At 33.3% G+C, this 12,189-nt stretch overlaps 3 protein-coding genes across 4 annotated transcripts; all 3 read left to right on the forward strand.

Annotated features, from left to right (window-relative positions):
* Positions 1 to 341: 341 nt before the first annotated feature.
* On the forward strand, positions 342 to 1,376 carry LOC123914608. Its single transcript, XM_045965806.1, has one exon. It carries the CDS (start codon positions 342 to 344, stop codon positions 1,374 to 1,376), a length of 1,035 nt encoding a protein of 344 aa, XP_045821762.1.
* A 2,182-nt stretch (positions 1,377 to 3,558) lies between these two features.
* LOC123918075 lies at positions 3,559 to 6,623 on the forward strand. Its single transcript, XM_045970015.1, has 4 exons — positions 3,559 to 3,670; positions 4,463 to 5,287; positions 5,629 to 5,787; positions 5,991 to 6,623. The coding sequence occupies exons 2-4, from the start codon at positions 4,469 to 4,471 to the stop codon at positions 6,270 to 6,272; spliced, it is 1,260 nt and encodes a 419-aa protein (XP_045825971.1). The 5' UTR covers positions 3,559 to 3,670; positions 4,463 to 4,468; the 3' UTR covers positions 6,273 to 6,623.
* Positions 6,624 to 9,381: 2,758 nt separating this feature from the next.
* Positions 9,382 to 11,914, forward strand: LOC123918076. 2 transcript variants are annotated; one of them, XM_045970018.1, is made up of 4 exons: positions 9,382 to 9,527; positions 9,894 to 10,777; positions 11,111 to 11,269; positions 11,471 to 11,914. In XM_045970018.1, the coding sequence occupies exons 2-4, from the start codon at positions 9,959 to 9,961 to the stop codon at positions 11,732 to 11,734; spliced, it is 1,242 nt and encodes a 413-aa protein (XP_045825974.1). In that variant the 5' UTR covers positions 9,382 to 9,527; positions 9,894 to 9,958; the 3' UTR covers positions 11,735 to 11,914. The 2 variants fall into 2 exon arrangements, with proteins under 2 accessions (XP_045825974.1, XP_045825973.1); XM_045970017.1 differs by having other exon boundaries at positions 9,392 to 9,527; positions 9,914 to 10,777.
* Positions 11,915 to 12,189: the final 275 nt, after the last annotated feature.

Below are 12,189 nucleotides of genomic sequence, written 5' to 3' on the forward strand. Positions count from 1 at the left end.
ATCAAGAGTAGTCTTGAGATTAGTCGTCACGCGAAACTACACTCAAACGAGATTATCCCGTGGATGTTATCGGAACGAGAGTAGTCCCGTAACCCGGTAATGTCCATAAGACGGTCAATGACTTTGGGAACTTTGTAGAACCCGTGATGCAGGTACAAGTAAACCCTAGTACTTACCATATGGGAGGGCTTTTACCCTTAAACTCCATCATTATGTATCCCAACCTTCCATTTGTGCATTGAATCATTGTAACATAATCATGCATCCATGCATTCATTTCATCATAAGAAAATCTTTTTTTCGAAGGACCTAAGAGAGTTATTTTGTAAACATTACAGATTATGGACCTAAAGAAAAGGAACACTAAGAAGTATAGTTTCAAGGAACCAGACCTTTCCCGACTAAGAGAGCTAGGAGCTCTAGTTCCATTCCCCGAAGATTTCCAAAAGCGATATGGGAAACTTTTGAGCATCCTCAATACAAATGTTGAAGAGGGAATTCTTAACACACTCATCCAGTTCTATGATCCAATTTACCACTGCTTTACTTTTGTCGATTATCAGTTGGTTCCTACCCTAGAGGAGTATTCTTATTGGGTTGGTTTGCCGATCTCCGAAAGGATACCTTATACCGGTTTAGAAGAATCTCCTGCACCTTCAGTTATTGCAAATGCTCTTCACTTGAAGACTTCAGACATAGTCTCCAATCGCACTAAAAAGGGAGGATTTCAAGGATTGACCTCTAATTTTTTATTCGGGAAGACATTTTTGTTTGCCAAAAACGGAGATGTGGCCGCTTTCGAAGCTATCCTTGCTCTACTCATCTATGGGTTAGTATTGTTCCCCAATATTGACAGTTTTGTGGATAATAGTACCATCCATATCTTCTTGGGAGGGAATCCCGTTCCGACCCTACTTGCGGATGCTTACCATTCTATTCATCATAGGACCCACAAGGGGGAAGGACTTATTCTTTGTTGTGCACCATTACTATATAGGTGGTTTATTTCACACCTACCTTGGACTAGACACTTCAAGGAGAATCCAGAAAAGCTCCGTTGGGCCCAAAGGATTATGCCTCTTACTTCATCCGATATAGTTTGGTACGATGCGGCTTATGATGTCGGAGTGATTATTGATGGTTGTGGGGAGTTCTCCAATGTGCCTCTTCTTGGCACACGGGGAGGAATCAGTTACAACCCTACTCTTGCTAGACGACAGTTCGGATACCCCATGAAGGATAGGCCTAAAAGCATTTTATTAACCGGCATATTCTATCTCGGATATAATCATAGGCATATTTTATCATTTCAATGTATTTTCGAAGACTATCGCCAACATCGTCATTTATGTACCACTTCTTTTTATGATTCATAGGCATTTCATTGTAGAAAACTGGACTGGAAATAAATTATAAAATATAATCATAAACAGGGATATAATCATAAACAAGACACTTTCTTATGATTTGAGGCATAGTTGAGAATCAACAAAATTATGTCTTCTTAGTGTTATTTCAGAACATAGGGTGTTATTTTAAAATTTATCGCTAAAAATTGATTTTGAGTCATTGTTGAGGTATAGTTGAAAATCAACAAAGTATACGTTGCCAACATAAATAAAAAAAATCGAGTATATACAAAACCCCTACCAAGTATATTTAAAAAACGCCAGTTCTTCGGTTTTCTCGGTTTCGACTGGTTTTGACTGATTTGATAACATGGACGGTCTGACAATCATATTTCATTAATTAAATTTAAAAAATGAATATTTTATAGATAGCAAAGATTAAAAAGATCACTAAATGGACAACTCAACGTTGTTTAATCAAAAACATTAAACGATACATTCGTTTAACATATATGTCTTCAATACAATATTAGTAAACACAAATCTTTCAAATAAAGACTTTAGACAAATGAAGAAAAAGTTATTTTCTTTTTGCATAATTTATAACTTTTTTTTTTGTTATGGTTATAATTTTAAGATAAAGACTTGTCGAGTGAGAGAGAGCTATAGAAGAGAACCCTAATCCCTTTCTATTTTAAATAGTTTAATTTATTATTTTTTTAAAAAATAAATAAAAAATAGAAAATGATGTGGCAGTCCACTTAGGATGCCACATATCAATGGAATTCAATATTTCGATGCCACATGGACTTCTGTTAGTTGACTTAACATTTGAGACTAAAACCAAAACTAAAAATTAATTTTAAAGTATAGGGACGAAAACCAAAACTCAATATAAAAGTAGGGATTGAAATCATATTTTACCAAAAAAAAGTAAAATAAAGACATCCTTTGTGTTATAGTATAATCTAATGTCACTTACCATTAACTTTTTTATTTTTATGTCTCCTTCAATGTGTTTCACCTTAAAAATTGAAGTAATATTGGATTTTTTTCCGAAGCAGTGAAGTAATATTGGATTGTGAAGTGAACTTTGAACATTTTGCTTTACTTTACTCCCTCCGCCGGACACAAATATAAGAAAAAAATAATTCAAATTTTGGACACAAATATAAGTAAAAGTCAATTACTTTTAAACTAATTAATAGTAATATTTCTAATATACGCTTATTTAATCATTTTACTTTTTAAAAGTTTATGTGATTTACAACACATAAATCACTTTTCAAAGGATAATACAGTATAGTAAACTTAACTGATATTTTGCATTAAATCAATAAAATTAACTATACTTAACTAAATTTCTTAAACAACGCGTAAACAATTATTTTTTCATATATTTATGTCCGGAGAGATTACCATTTTCCTGTACCGTGTAGCTGTAACACGTCATGGCTGACCCAATGGTTTCCGTGTTTAATCCGCACCATGAACACCAAAATATCATTGTCAATTGCTAGTAATTGTTTTTTACGTGAACAATTACGGGTAATTGTTAAAAGGATAAGACAGATTATGAAGTATATTGAAAAGGAAAATAAAATATATTATTTCAGAAGTTGATTATACAATTATTTTTTAATAAAATATCGTTATTTTCGATCTTTTGTATAACTGACATGAGTTTGCAAGTATTAATATATTATTATAATATAAATTAAATACATTAATTATTATTAAATTACAATTTAAAGGATATGCATCGTCGGTGTAAATTAATTTCATATTGACAACTAATAAAAATAGTTCAATTTTACATTTCTTACAAAAAAATAGAGTTAACTAGGGTGACGCGGCGAGAAATATAGTTGACAGTATAAAATAATTTTATATTCTCAATGTATATTTATTTTCCTCGTTAATTTTTTATCACTGTGAGTATAACTCAGTTGATAGGGACATTATATATTATTATAGAAACTGAGTTTCGAGATCCATACTACCACTTATTCATTTTAAAAAGTGAAATTCTAAGCACTAACGCCAAGAGATTTTTCAAATATTCACGAAATCAATAAACTATTTTGGAGTGTGGTACAAAGACTGATTTGATAGTTTAGTCGGCTGAACAAACTAGTTTGGAGTGTGGTACAAAGTTGCCACGTGTCCCAAAAAGAAAGAAAAGAAAATGCAACTCCTAATTCATTCATTCACATATAAATTTTAGTGAAAATCTACTATTTAATACACTCTAAATTTCTCCTCAAACTCTCAAACAAACAAACAAACTCCAATTCTCTCATTTTCCAGACTCTCTTGAGGTATACAATCTCTTCTCCATCCTCTTGTTGCCTATTGCTTCTGTTCCTTCAATTTTTCTTCACTTTTTACATGTCTCAGTTTGGTGTTAAGTTCTATATTAGTACTACTTTTTACTTTCATTTATCTATTCTTGAGTCTTGATCATATACTTGCACAATACTCTATCCTTTTTGTTTGGTCATTAGTTTCTATAATCTCCATCTAATATTGCTAATTATAACTTTGTTTATATGTGCTCGTGAGCTTAACTCAGTTGGTAGGGACATCGCACTATATGTGCAGGATCCTGGGTGGCTACTTGACGAAAAAAAAAAAAAACTTTGTTTATATAAAACAAGTTTGTTTGGTCACAAGTTATGTCATATAATAATTAATGTTTTTAAAGTGTTCTGTTCTTCTGTCACCACAATTGTATTCAGTCACAACATCAAATTTTTTAGTAACTGTAGTTGTGATTGCAATTGAAGCTGCGCTTGCACCAACTGTATTTAGTTGCGTTGCGATGTGAGTGTGATTTAAATTCTTGATGATCATGATTTTGTTCAAACTATGTCTTTTTCATGCTTATTTGTGTAGTTAGTAATTTTGTACATCTTGTTTATTCTTTGGCTTACTTCAATTCTTTAAAGGCTTCCTAAGAGGACTTTTTTGCAAGATTTATCTTTTGATCATTATACTCATTTAATTGCATAATAATTCAATTGTACTTTACATGTCAATGAATTTTATGAGCACAATCGGCTCTTTAATGTTTTATTAATAATAATTACTAATAAAGATTTTGCTAACAGATCAACATGTGTTCTACTTCTATGTCTGGAAATTTTGTATTTTCACTTGCAATACTTCTTCTGTTGTTGAGCACATCATGCTCAGGTTCAATTCTGAAGACAGAAGCTAGGATAAAATCAGCTGTTTTTTTGTCCACTAAATTTGAGCTAGGACCTGGATCAGTTAGCAATAGATTTTATTATGATATTGATTTTCCAAGAGGTCATATAGCACTCAAGAGTTTCAATGCTGAAGTAGTTGATGAAGCTGGTATTCCTGTACCTCTCCATGAAACTTATCTCCATCATTGGCTTGTTGTAAGATATCATCAAAGTAAATACTCGGATAGAGTTCATGTTAGGAACAGTGGCATATGTCAGGGAGATAGTCTTGGACAGTACTTTGGCCTTGGATCCGAAACACGAGGAACAGCGACTGATATTCCGGATCCTTTTGGAATTGAGATAGGTAATCCTGCAGAGATTCCGGAAGGGTTTGAGGAGAAATGGATGGTTAATATTCATGCTATTGATACGCGTGGCGCAGAGGATAAATCAGGGTGTACTGAGTGTAAGTGTGACTTTTATAATGTTACGGTGGATTCATATGGAAGGTCTATTAGGCCAGATTATAAAGGAGGTTTGTTATGTTGTTATGATTATACACAGTGCAAGCTGAAGGAAGGTTTTGAGGGTCCAAAGAGAAGCCTCTACTTAAGATACACAGTGAAATGGATTGATTGGGATGATTATATAGTGCCTGTTAAGATATATATATTTGATGTGACTGATACTTTGAAACTATCAGATGGTTCAAAAGGAACAAACTCAGATCATAATTGCAAGGTAAATGAGTTCATCAAGAAACATTTGGTTTGTTGAAATGGGTTCTGTGTAGTTGGGATACACGGCTTTCACGTAGTCAATGCACCAGTGACTGTTGGATAAAAATCGGACAATTCACAAAATATATAGATTTTGATTGTTTTAAAATCCAAAATACCGCGCTTTGAATCTTTGATCATCCAATACGGTTACTGGTCTGCTGATTGTGTGAATGTAGAGTATCTAAACTATAGGGAATTATATATGTAGTTTGTTTGTCTAAATCTGAATTTAACTCTAAAACATCCATTACTTTGTTGGGTATTATATAGTGAGCAACATGGTTTTTTTTTGGGTTTCAGAATGAGTATCAAGTAGAATCTTGCAGTACAAACAACAAGGAGGAAAATGGTTGTGTTCATGTAATGAAGACAAATCTCCCATTACAAACTGGTGGCTATGTGATCTATGCTGTTGCTCATCAACATTCAGGTGGAATTGGATCGACTCTATATGGACAGGTGATTTGCAATATTTATAACTTATAGTCATTCTTAAATACTTGATAGTGGTAAGACTTTGACTTTGAAACTTCAATACTTGGTCGTTTTTCGTATCTGTTTACTTTTGTACCAGGGTTGTTTTCTAGTACTTTTACTTTTGATCAAGAAGTTAAACATTGTGCAGTAGCTTGTTTTGTGAAATTTGTGAATTATGTTTTCAGGACGGTAGGGTTATATGTTCATCTATACCAACTTATGGAAATGGGAATGAAGCAGGAAATGAAGTAGGGTACATTGTAGGAATGTCCACTTGTTATCCTCAACCAGGTTCTGTCAAGATAATCGATGGTGAAACTTTAACTCTAGAGTCTAACTACAACAACACCAAAGAACACACCGGAGTAATGGGGCTGTTCTACTTATTGGTTGCAGAACAACTCCCATACCAACACTTTAGATATTCTACTCGTTCTTCATTTTTTATGGATGTAAATAAATGGTAATATAAGCGGAGTGACATGATATTAAATTACTATATGGTTGGTTAAGACTTGAGAGGAATAAAGACAAGATTGGAAAGTGTAATTGGATAATTACACTTTTTTCTCTTTGTATGTAGCTAGCTATAGGAGTTAAACAAGAGGTGAGCATATTCTCTAGTTTTAGTGATATACAGTTTGAATTTTTGGATTCATCAACTCTTTCTTGTGTCATATATGAATATGTTATATGGCTATGTGATAAGTATCATATATGGATATAGATATGTGATAAGTTTGTTGGACCATAGTTTCTTAATGTAAAGGGGATTTTCATTTATAATGAAGAATATATCTGTTTCATTAGAGTACTTATAACTCATTAGCCATTTTTATTTATTTTGATGTTACACTTCACAAATTTTAGGCAATGGATATGGACAAACCATGTTTAGGTTTAATATTAGGAATTGTGAGTAGCTAATGTTGTTTATGTCCTGAAGTTACTTAAAAGATCATCTCTCTTGAAACATACTTGCAAAGTGGCTATGCAACAAGTATAGGGTCCGGCCACGGGGGTGGCTGCACTACTGCCGAAAACACATTTTAACAGAAGATATTCAGTTAGTTGTCTGTCACCCCTGGCCAAATTGCGAACGCATTTACTTCCTCTTCCATCTTCCACTGACTCCTCACTGACGTTGCTTCATTGTCCGTCTGTGCATCGTCGTTCATAGCTCCATCGTCGCTGCTCCCTCCATTTGCAACTTCCTCTCAACTCTGGCCGCCGTCACTTCCTCAGTTGTCACCATTGCATTTCAATTAGGTTAGTTTTTGTCCATGTTCGTCTCTCTCGTTTCAATAGTCAGAACAAACTCATTTGTCAAGGCCTCAAGGGTAGAAAGTGATAGTAATAGGTTAACACATTTTTATAGAACTAATCTCTGATCTGAAACGCTAATTTAGCATCTGAAACAATCTTACAGTGTAGTGTAACAAACAGGATCCTGGCATAAATATTTTATAGCCCCTTAAATCAGAAAGATAGATATACACAAGTCATGAGATTAAGGCAGTACAAAAGAATAACAGGTCATGTGCAGACATAGTAACAATCAATCAAAGGGTTTGGTTAGAATTTGAGTTGAGTTTAATTCGATCTTATAAAATCGGCTTGTAAGGAGAGTGGTGTCCAAATTTTATAAACACTATAGAACCACAGTTCTGATATACTCGCAACATTTTATATCCAACATTCGACTGAACCACTAACATTTAAAATCCAACATTTAGTGTCTTTCCAAATATACTCGCAAGAACATCCATGTTTATTGGATAATATAGAGTAAATTAGCTCCCTCAAGGATAGATTGTTCAGGAGAACCTGAGTTCGATATTTGGTGGGAATAATTTTTTGTCAAACTTTCCTTACCTCACGACCGAACATTGAAATATTGCAGCCCATCCCTCTGAAATATTCGTACACATTTATAAAGATAAATGACATGTGTGAGATAAAAAATAAGATAAAGGATGAATATGTTATAAATAAATAAAATAATTGATGAATATGTTACAAACAAATATGATAAAAGATTTAGTTGGTTGCCTGACCAAAAAAAAAAAAAGATTTAGTTGGTTGTATCGGGATATTATATGAAATTGCACCTATTATATTTAATTTAATTTATAATGATATCGGGATATTATATGAAATTATTTATTGATTGTATTAACAAATGATATATAAAACCATATCATATAAACAAATTCTTCCCCGTGCGTCGCACGGGTGGGAAATCTAGTATGTTACAAACAAATATGATAAAAGATTTAGTTGTGCACATTTATAAAAATAAGTGATCAATTTGGGAAAAAAAAAGATAAAGAAAAAATCTATTGCAAATAAATAAAGATAAATAACTCCTAGTGTAATTTTGTCACATTTTTTTAGATTTATTGAATAACACCTATGTATTCGAGAAAAGAGAAACTGGGTAAGAAAAGATAAGTGTTCTCTTTGCTTGTTTGGTTGGGTAGAAAAATTGAACTAAAGGAATTAGTATTTTGTGAAGACACTTATGCTCCTATATAGAAAATAAATACGTAAAACTCACTTGGATTGGTGCATTAGTATTGGCTTGGGAGTGTGTTCCTCTTGATGTCTGAAGTTCGATTCTCTCTGGCATCAATTTGAGTGGGCTAATTTAGCTTCTTAAAAAAAAAAAAAAAATAGTAAGATATCACTTTGTGAAGTAGTTCTGAATTTTAAAAAATTCAACGGATAAATTTAGTATTTAGAATAATATAGAGTAAGCCAGCTCATTTTCTGTGTCATTTTCTTATATATTTTTGAAGATGGAGAAATTTTTTTAGAGGTGGGATGGGAGCACCAACATATCATTGTCAATGAATAATTACCAGTAATTGTTAAAAGGATAAGACAAATTATGAAGTATATTTTTGTTAGATGATAGAGGAGTGATAGTGCATTAAGGTGCTAACATAGTTGGGATGTCGATGACTTACTATGATGTCATGCTTTTCATTTTTGCTTAAAAAAAAAAATTTAGACATTCTCAGAAGTTGATTATTTTTTGGTTTTTCACCACCAGTTTAATCTGGTTCGGGGGGTCAGTTCTGGCATCAAGTGGTTCCAGTCCCCTCTCGATCGTAGTTGCAGGGGATCGAACCGCGATCCTTCCTACCAAGTTCAGCGCCAATCACCACTAAACCAACCAACTGACGATTGGTATTCTCAGAAGTTGATTATACCATTTATTTTTAATAAAATGCTTAAGCTATTAAAATATATTAATTTAGTCGGGTAAATATATTTAGGGGGAGGAGTGATATATCAACACAAATTTATAGATAAAAATACGACACATTCTCTCTTCCCTCACATTATGCAATTCAAAAATGCAAAAAATATTAAAAAAAATAAAAAGTATGTTGTACTCCCTCCGTCCCAAAATATAAGCAAATATGGGTCAGAGAAACTTGATGTATTTGGTTAAAGATTTGGACCAAATACATTCACTTTTGTTGACCTACTTTTGCTTATATTTTGGGACGGAGTAGTATATTTGTTTGATATTTGTATTTGAATAACATTTTTGATTTAGGGCTACGTGTCCCAAAAAGGAAAGAAAAGATAATTTAAAATATTGAATTACAATCTCTACACTTGCATTCATTCATTCATTATCTTATCTACTATTTAATACCGACACACTCTAAATTTCCAGACTCTGTCATTTTCCAGACTTTCTTGAGGTATGCAATCTCATCTATCTATTCTTGATCATATACTCTATCCTTTTTGGTCATTAGTTTCTATAATCACTATCTAATATTGCTAATTATACTTTTTTTTTTTAATATAAAACAAAGTTGCTTGATCATAAGTTTATGTTTTAAAAATGTTATGTTCTGTGACAACAATTGTAGTCACAACATCAAAATTTTCATGACTAGTTGTGATTGCAATTGAAGCTGAATCAACTTCAACAGTATTTATAAGTTTCCATGTGACTAATTTAAAATCTTGATGATCATGATATTGTTCAAACTATGTCTTTTTCATGCTTATTTGTGTAGTTAGTTTATTTGGTGATATTATCTGTTTTGTTTATTTTGTAGTTTAATTCACTTTTTTAAAGGCTTCCAGGGAGGACTATCTTGCAAGATTTTGCTAACAGGTCAACATGTGTTCTATGTCTGGAAATTTTGTATTTTCACTTTCAATACTTCTTCTGTTGTTGAGCACATCATGCTCAGGTTCTATTCTGAAGACTGAAGCTAAGATAAAATCAGCTGTTTTTTTATCCCCCAAATTTGAGCTAGGACCTGGATCAGTTGTTAATAGATATTATTATGATATTGATTTTCCAAGAGGTCATGTAGCAATCAAGAGTTTCGATGCTGAAGTAGTTGATGAAGCTGGTAATCCTATACCTCTCCATGAAACTTATCTCCATCATTGGCTTGTTGTAAGATATCATCAAAGTAAAGCAAACTCGCATTTGAAAAATACTTTTAGGAACAGTGGCATGTGTCAGGGAACTATTTATGCACAATACTTTGGCCTTGGATCCGAAACACGACGAACGGCGACTGATATTCCGGATCCTTTTGGAATAGAGATAGGTAATCCTGCAGAGATTCCAGAAGAGTTTGAGGAGAAATGGCTGGTTAATATTCATGCTATTGATACGCGCGGCGCAGAGGATAAATCAGGGTGCACCGAGTGTATGTGTGACCTTTATAATGTTACAGTCGATGAATCTGGAAGGTCTATTAGACCAGATTATAAAGGAGGTTTGTTATGTTGTTATGATCATACACAGTGCAAGCTGAAGGAAGGTTTTGAGGGTCCAAAGAGAAGCCTCTACTTAAGATACAAAGTGAAATGGATTGATTGGGATGATTATATAGTGCCTGTTAAGATATATGTACTTGATGTGACTGATACTTTGAAACTATCAGATGATTCAAAAGGAACGAACTCAGATCATAATTGCAAGGTAAATGAATTTATCAAGAAACATTTGGTTAGTTGAAATGGGTTCAGTGTAGTTGGGATACCCTGCTTTCACGTATTCAATGCACCAGTGACTGTTGGATAAAAATCGGACATTTCCCAAAATATATGATTTTGATTGTTTGAAAATCCAAAATACCGCACTTGGAATCTATGATGGTCCAATCTCGATCCAACGGCTACCGGTGTACTGATTGTGTGAATGTCGAGTCTCTCAACTATATATGTAGTTTGTTTGTCTAAATCTCTATTTAACTCTAAAACTCTACTTTGTTGGGTATTATAGTAAGCAACATGGAATTTTTTTTGGTTTCAGGTTGAGTATCAAGTAGAATCATGCAGTACAGACCACAAGGAGGAAAATGGTTGTGTTCATGTAAAGAGGACAAATCTCCCATTTCAAACAGGTGGCTATGTGATCTATGGGGTTGCTCATCAACATTCGGGCGGAATTGGATCAACTCTATATGGACAGGTAATTTGCAATAGTTACAACTTATTGTCATTCTTAAATATTTGGTAGTGGTAAGACTTTGAGTTTGTAACTTCAATACTTGGTCGTTTTTCAAATGTTTACTTTTGTACCAGGGTTGTTTTCTAGTACTTTTACCTTTGATCAAGTAGTTAAACATTGTGCAGTAGCTTGTTTTGTGAAATTTGTGGATTATGTTTTCAGGACGGGAGGGTTATATGTTCATCTATACCAATTTATGGAAATGGGAATGAAGCAGGAAATGAAGTAGGGCACATTGTAGGAATGTCCACTTGTTATCCTCAACCAGGTTCTGTCAAGATAATCGATGGTGAAACTTTAACTCTAGAATCTATCTACAATAACACCAAGGAACACACTGGAGTAATGGGGCTTTTCTACCTTTTAGTAGCCGAACAACTCCCATATACCAGCACTTTAGACATTCTATCCTCTAGTTTCCTGTAATTGTTTAGTTTGTATTTTTGTATTCATCCACTCTTTCTGGTATCATATGGATATGGCTATGTGGTATGTTTGTTGTACAATGTAGCATATTGATATGCTTATGTTTCAAAAAAAAAAAAGCATATTGATATGCTTAAAATAATGGGATTTCCATTTATTATGAAGAATATTTCTGTTTCATTAGAACACTTATAACCCATTAGCCATTTTTATTTATTTTGATGTTACACATCACAAATTTTAGGCAATGGATATGGACAAACCATGTTTAGGTTTAATATTAGGAATTGTGAGTAGCTAATGTTGATTATGTCCTGAAGTTACTTAAAAGATCTTTTCTCTTGAAACATACATGCAAAGTGGCTATGGAACAAGTATAGGGTCCTGCCACAGGTGTGGCTTCCTTTTGGAACAAGTCAGTTGTCTGCCACCCTTGGCAAAATTGTGCACCCACA

The sequence above is a fragment of the Trifolium pratense genome, linkage group LG3 (assembly GCF_020283565.1).
Source record: "Trifolium pratense cultivar HEN17-A07 linkage group LG3, ARS_RC_1.1, whole genome shotgun sequence".
In the NCBI taxonomy this organism is placed as follows: domain Eukaryota; kingdom Viridiplantae; phylum Streptophyta; class Magnoliopsida; order Fabales; family Fabaceae; genus Trifolium; species Trifolium pratense.

Bases quoted from the DNA above. Each gene is read 5' to 3' on its own strand.
- LOC123914608 (XM_045965806.1), top strand. From the start codon at position 342: ATGGACCTAAAGAAAAGGAACACTAAGAAGTATAGTTTCAAGGAACCA.
- LOC123918075 (XM_045970015.1), top strand. From the start codon at position 4,469: ATGTGTTCTACTTCTATGTCTGGAAATTTTGTATTTTCACTTGCAATA. The intron at 5,288-5,628 runs GTAAATGAGTTC...TTTGGGTTTCAG, and splicing joins ACTCAGATCATAATTGCAAG to AATGAGTATCAAGTAGAATC. The intron at 5,788-5,990 runs GTGATTTGCAAT...TTATGTTTTCAG, and splicing joins GATCGACTCTATATGGACAG to GACGGTAGGGTTATATGTTC.
- LOC123918076 (XM_045970018.1), top strand. From the start codon at position 9,959: ATGTGTTCTATGTCTGGAAATTTTGTATTTTCACTTTCAATACTTCTT. The intron at 10,778-11,110 runs GTAAATGAATTT...TTTTGGTTTCAG, and splicing joins ACTCAGATCATAATTGCAAG to GTTGAGTATCAAGTAGAATC. The intron at 11,270-11,470 runs GTAATTTGCAAT...TTATGTTTTCAG, and splicing joins GATCAACTCTATATGGACAG to GACGGGAGGGTTATATGTTC.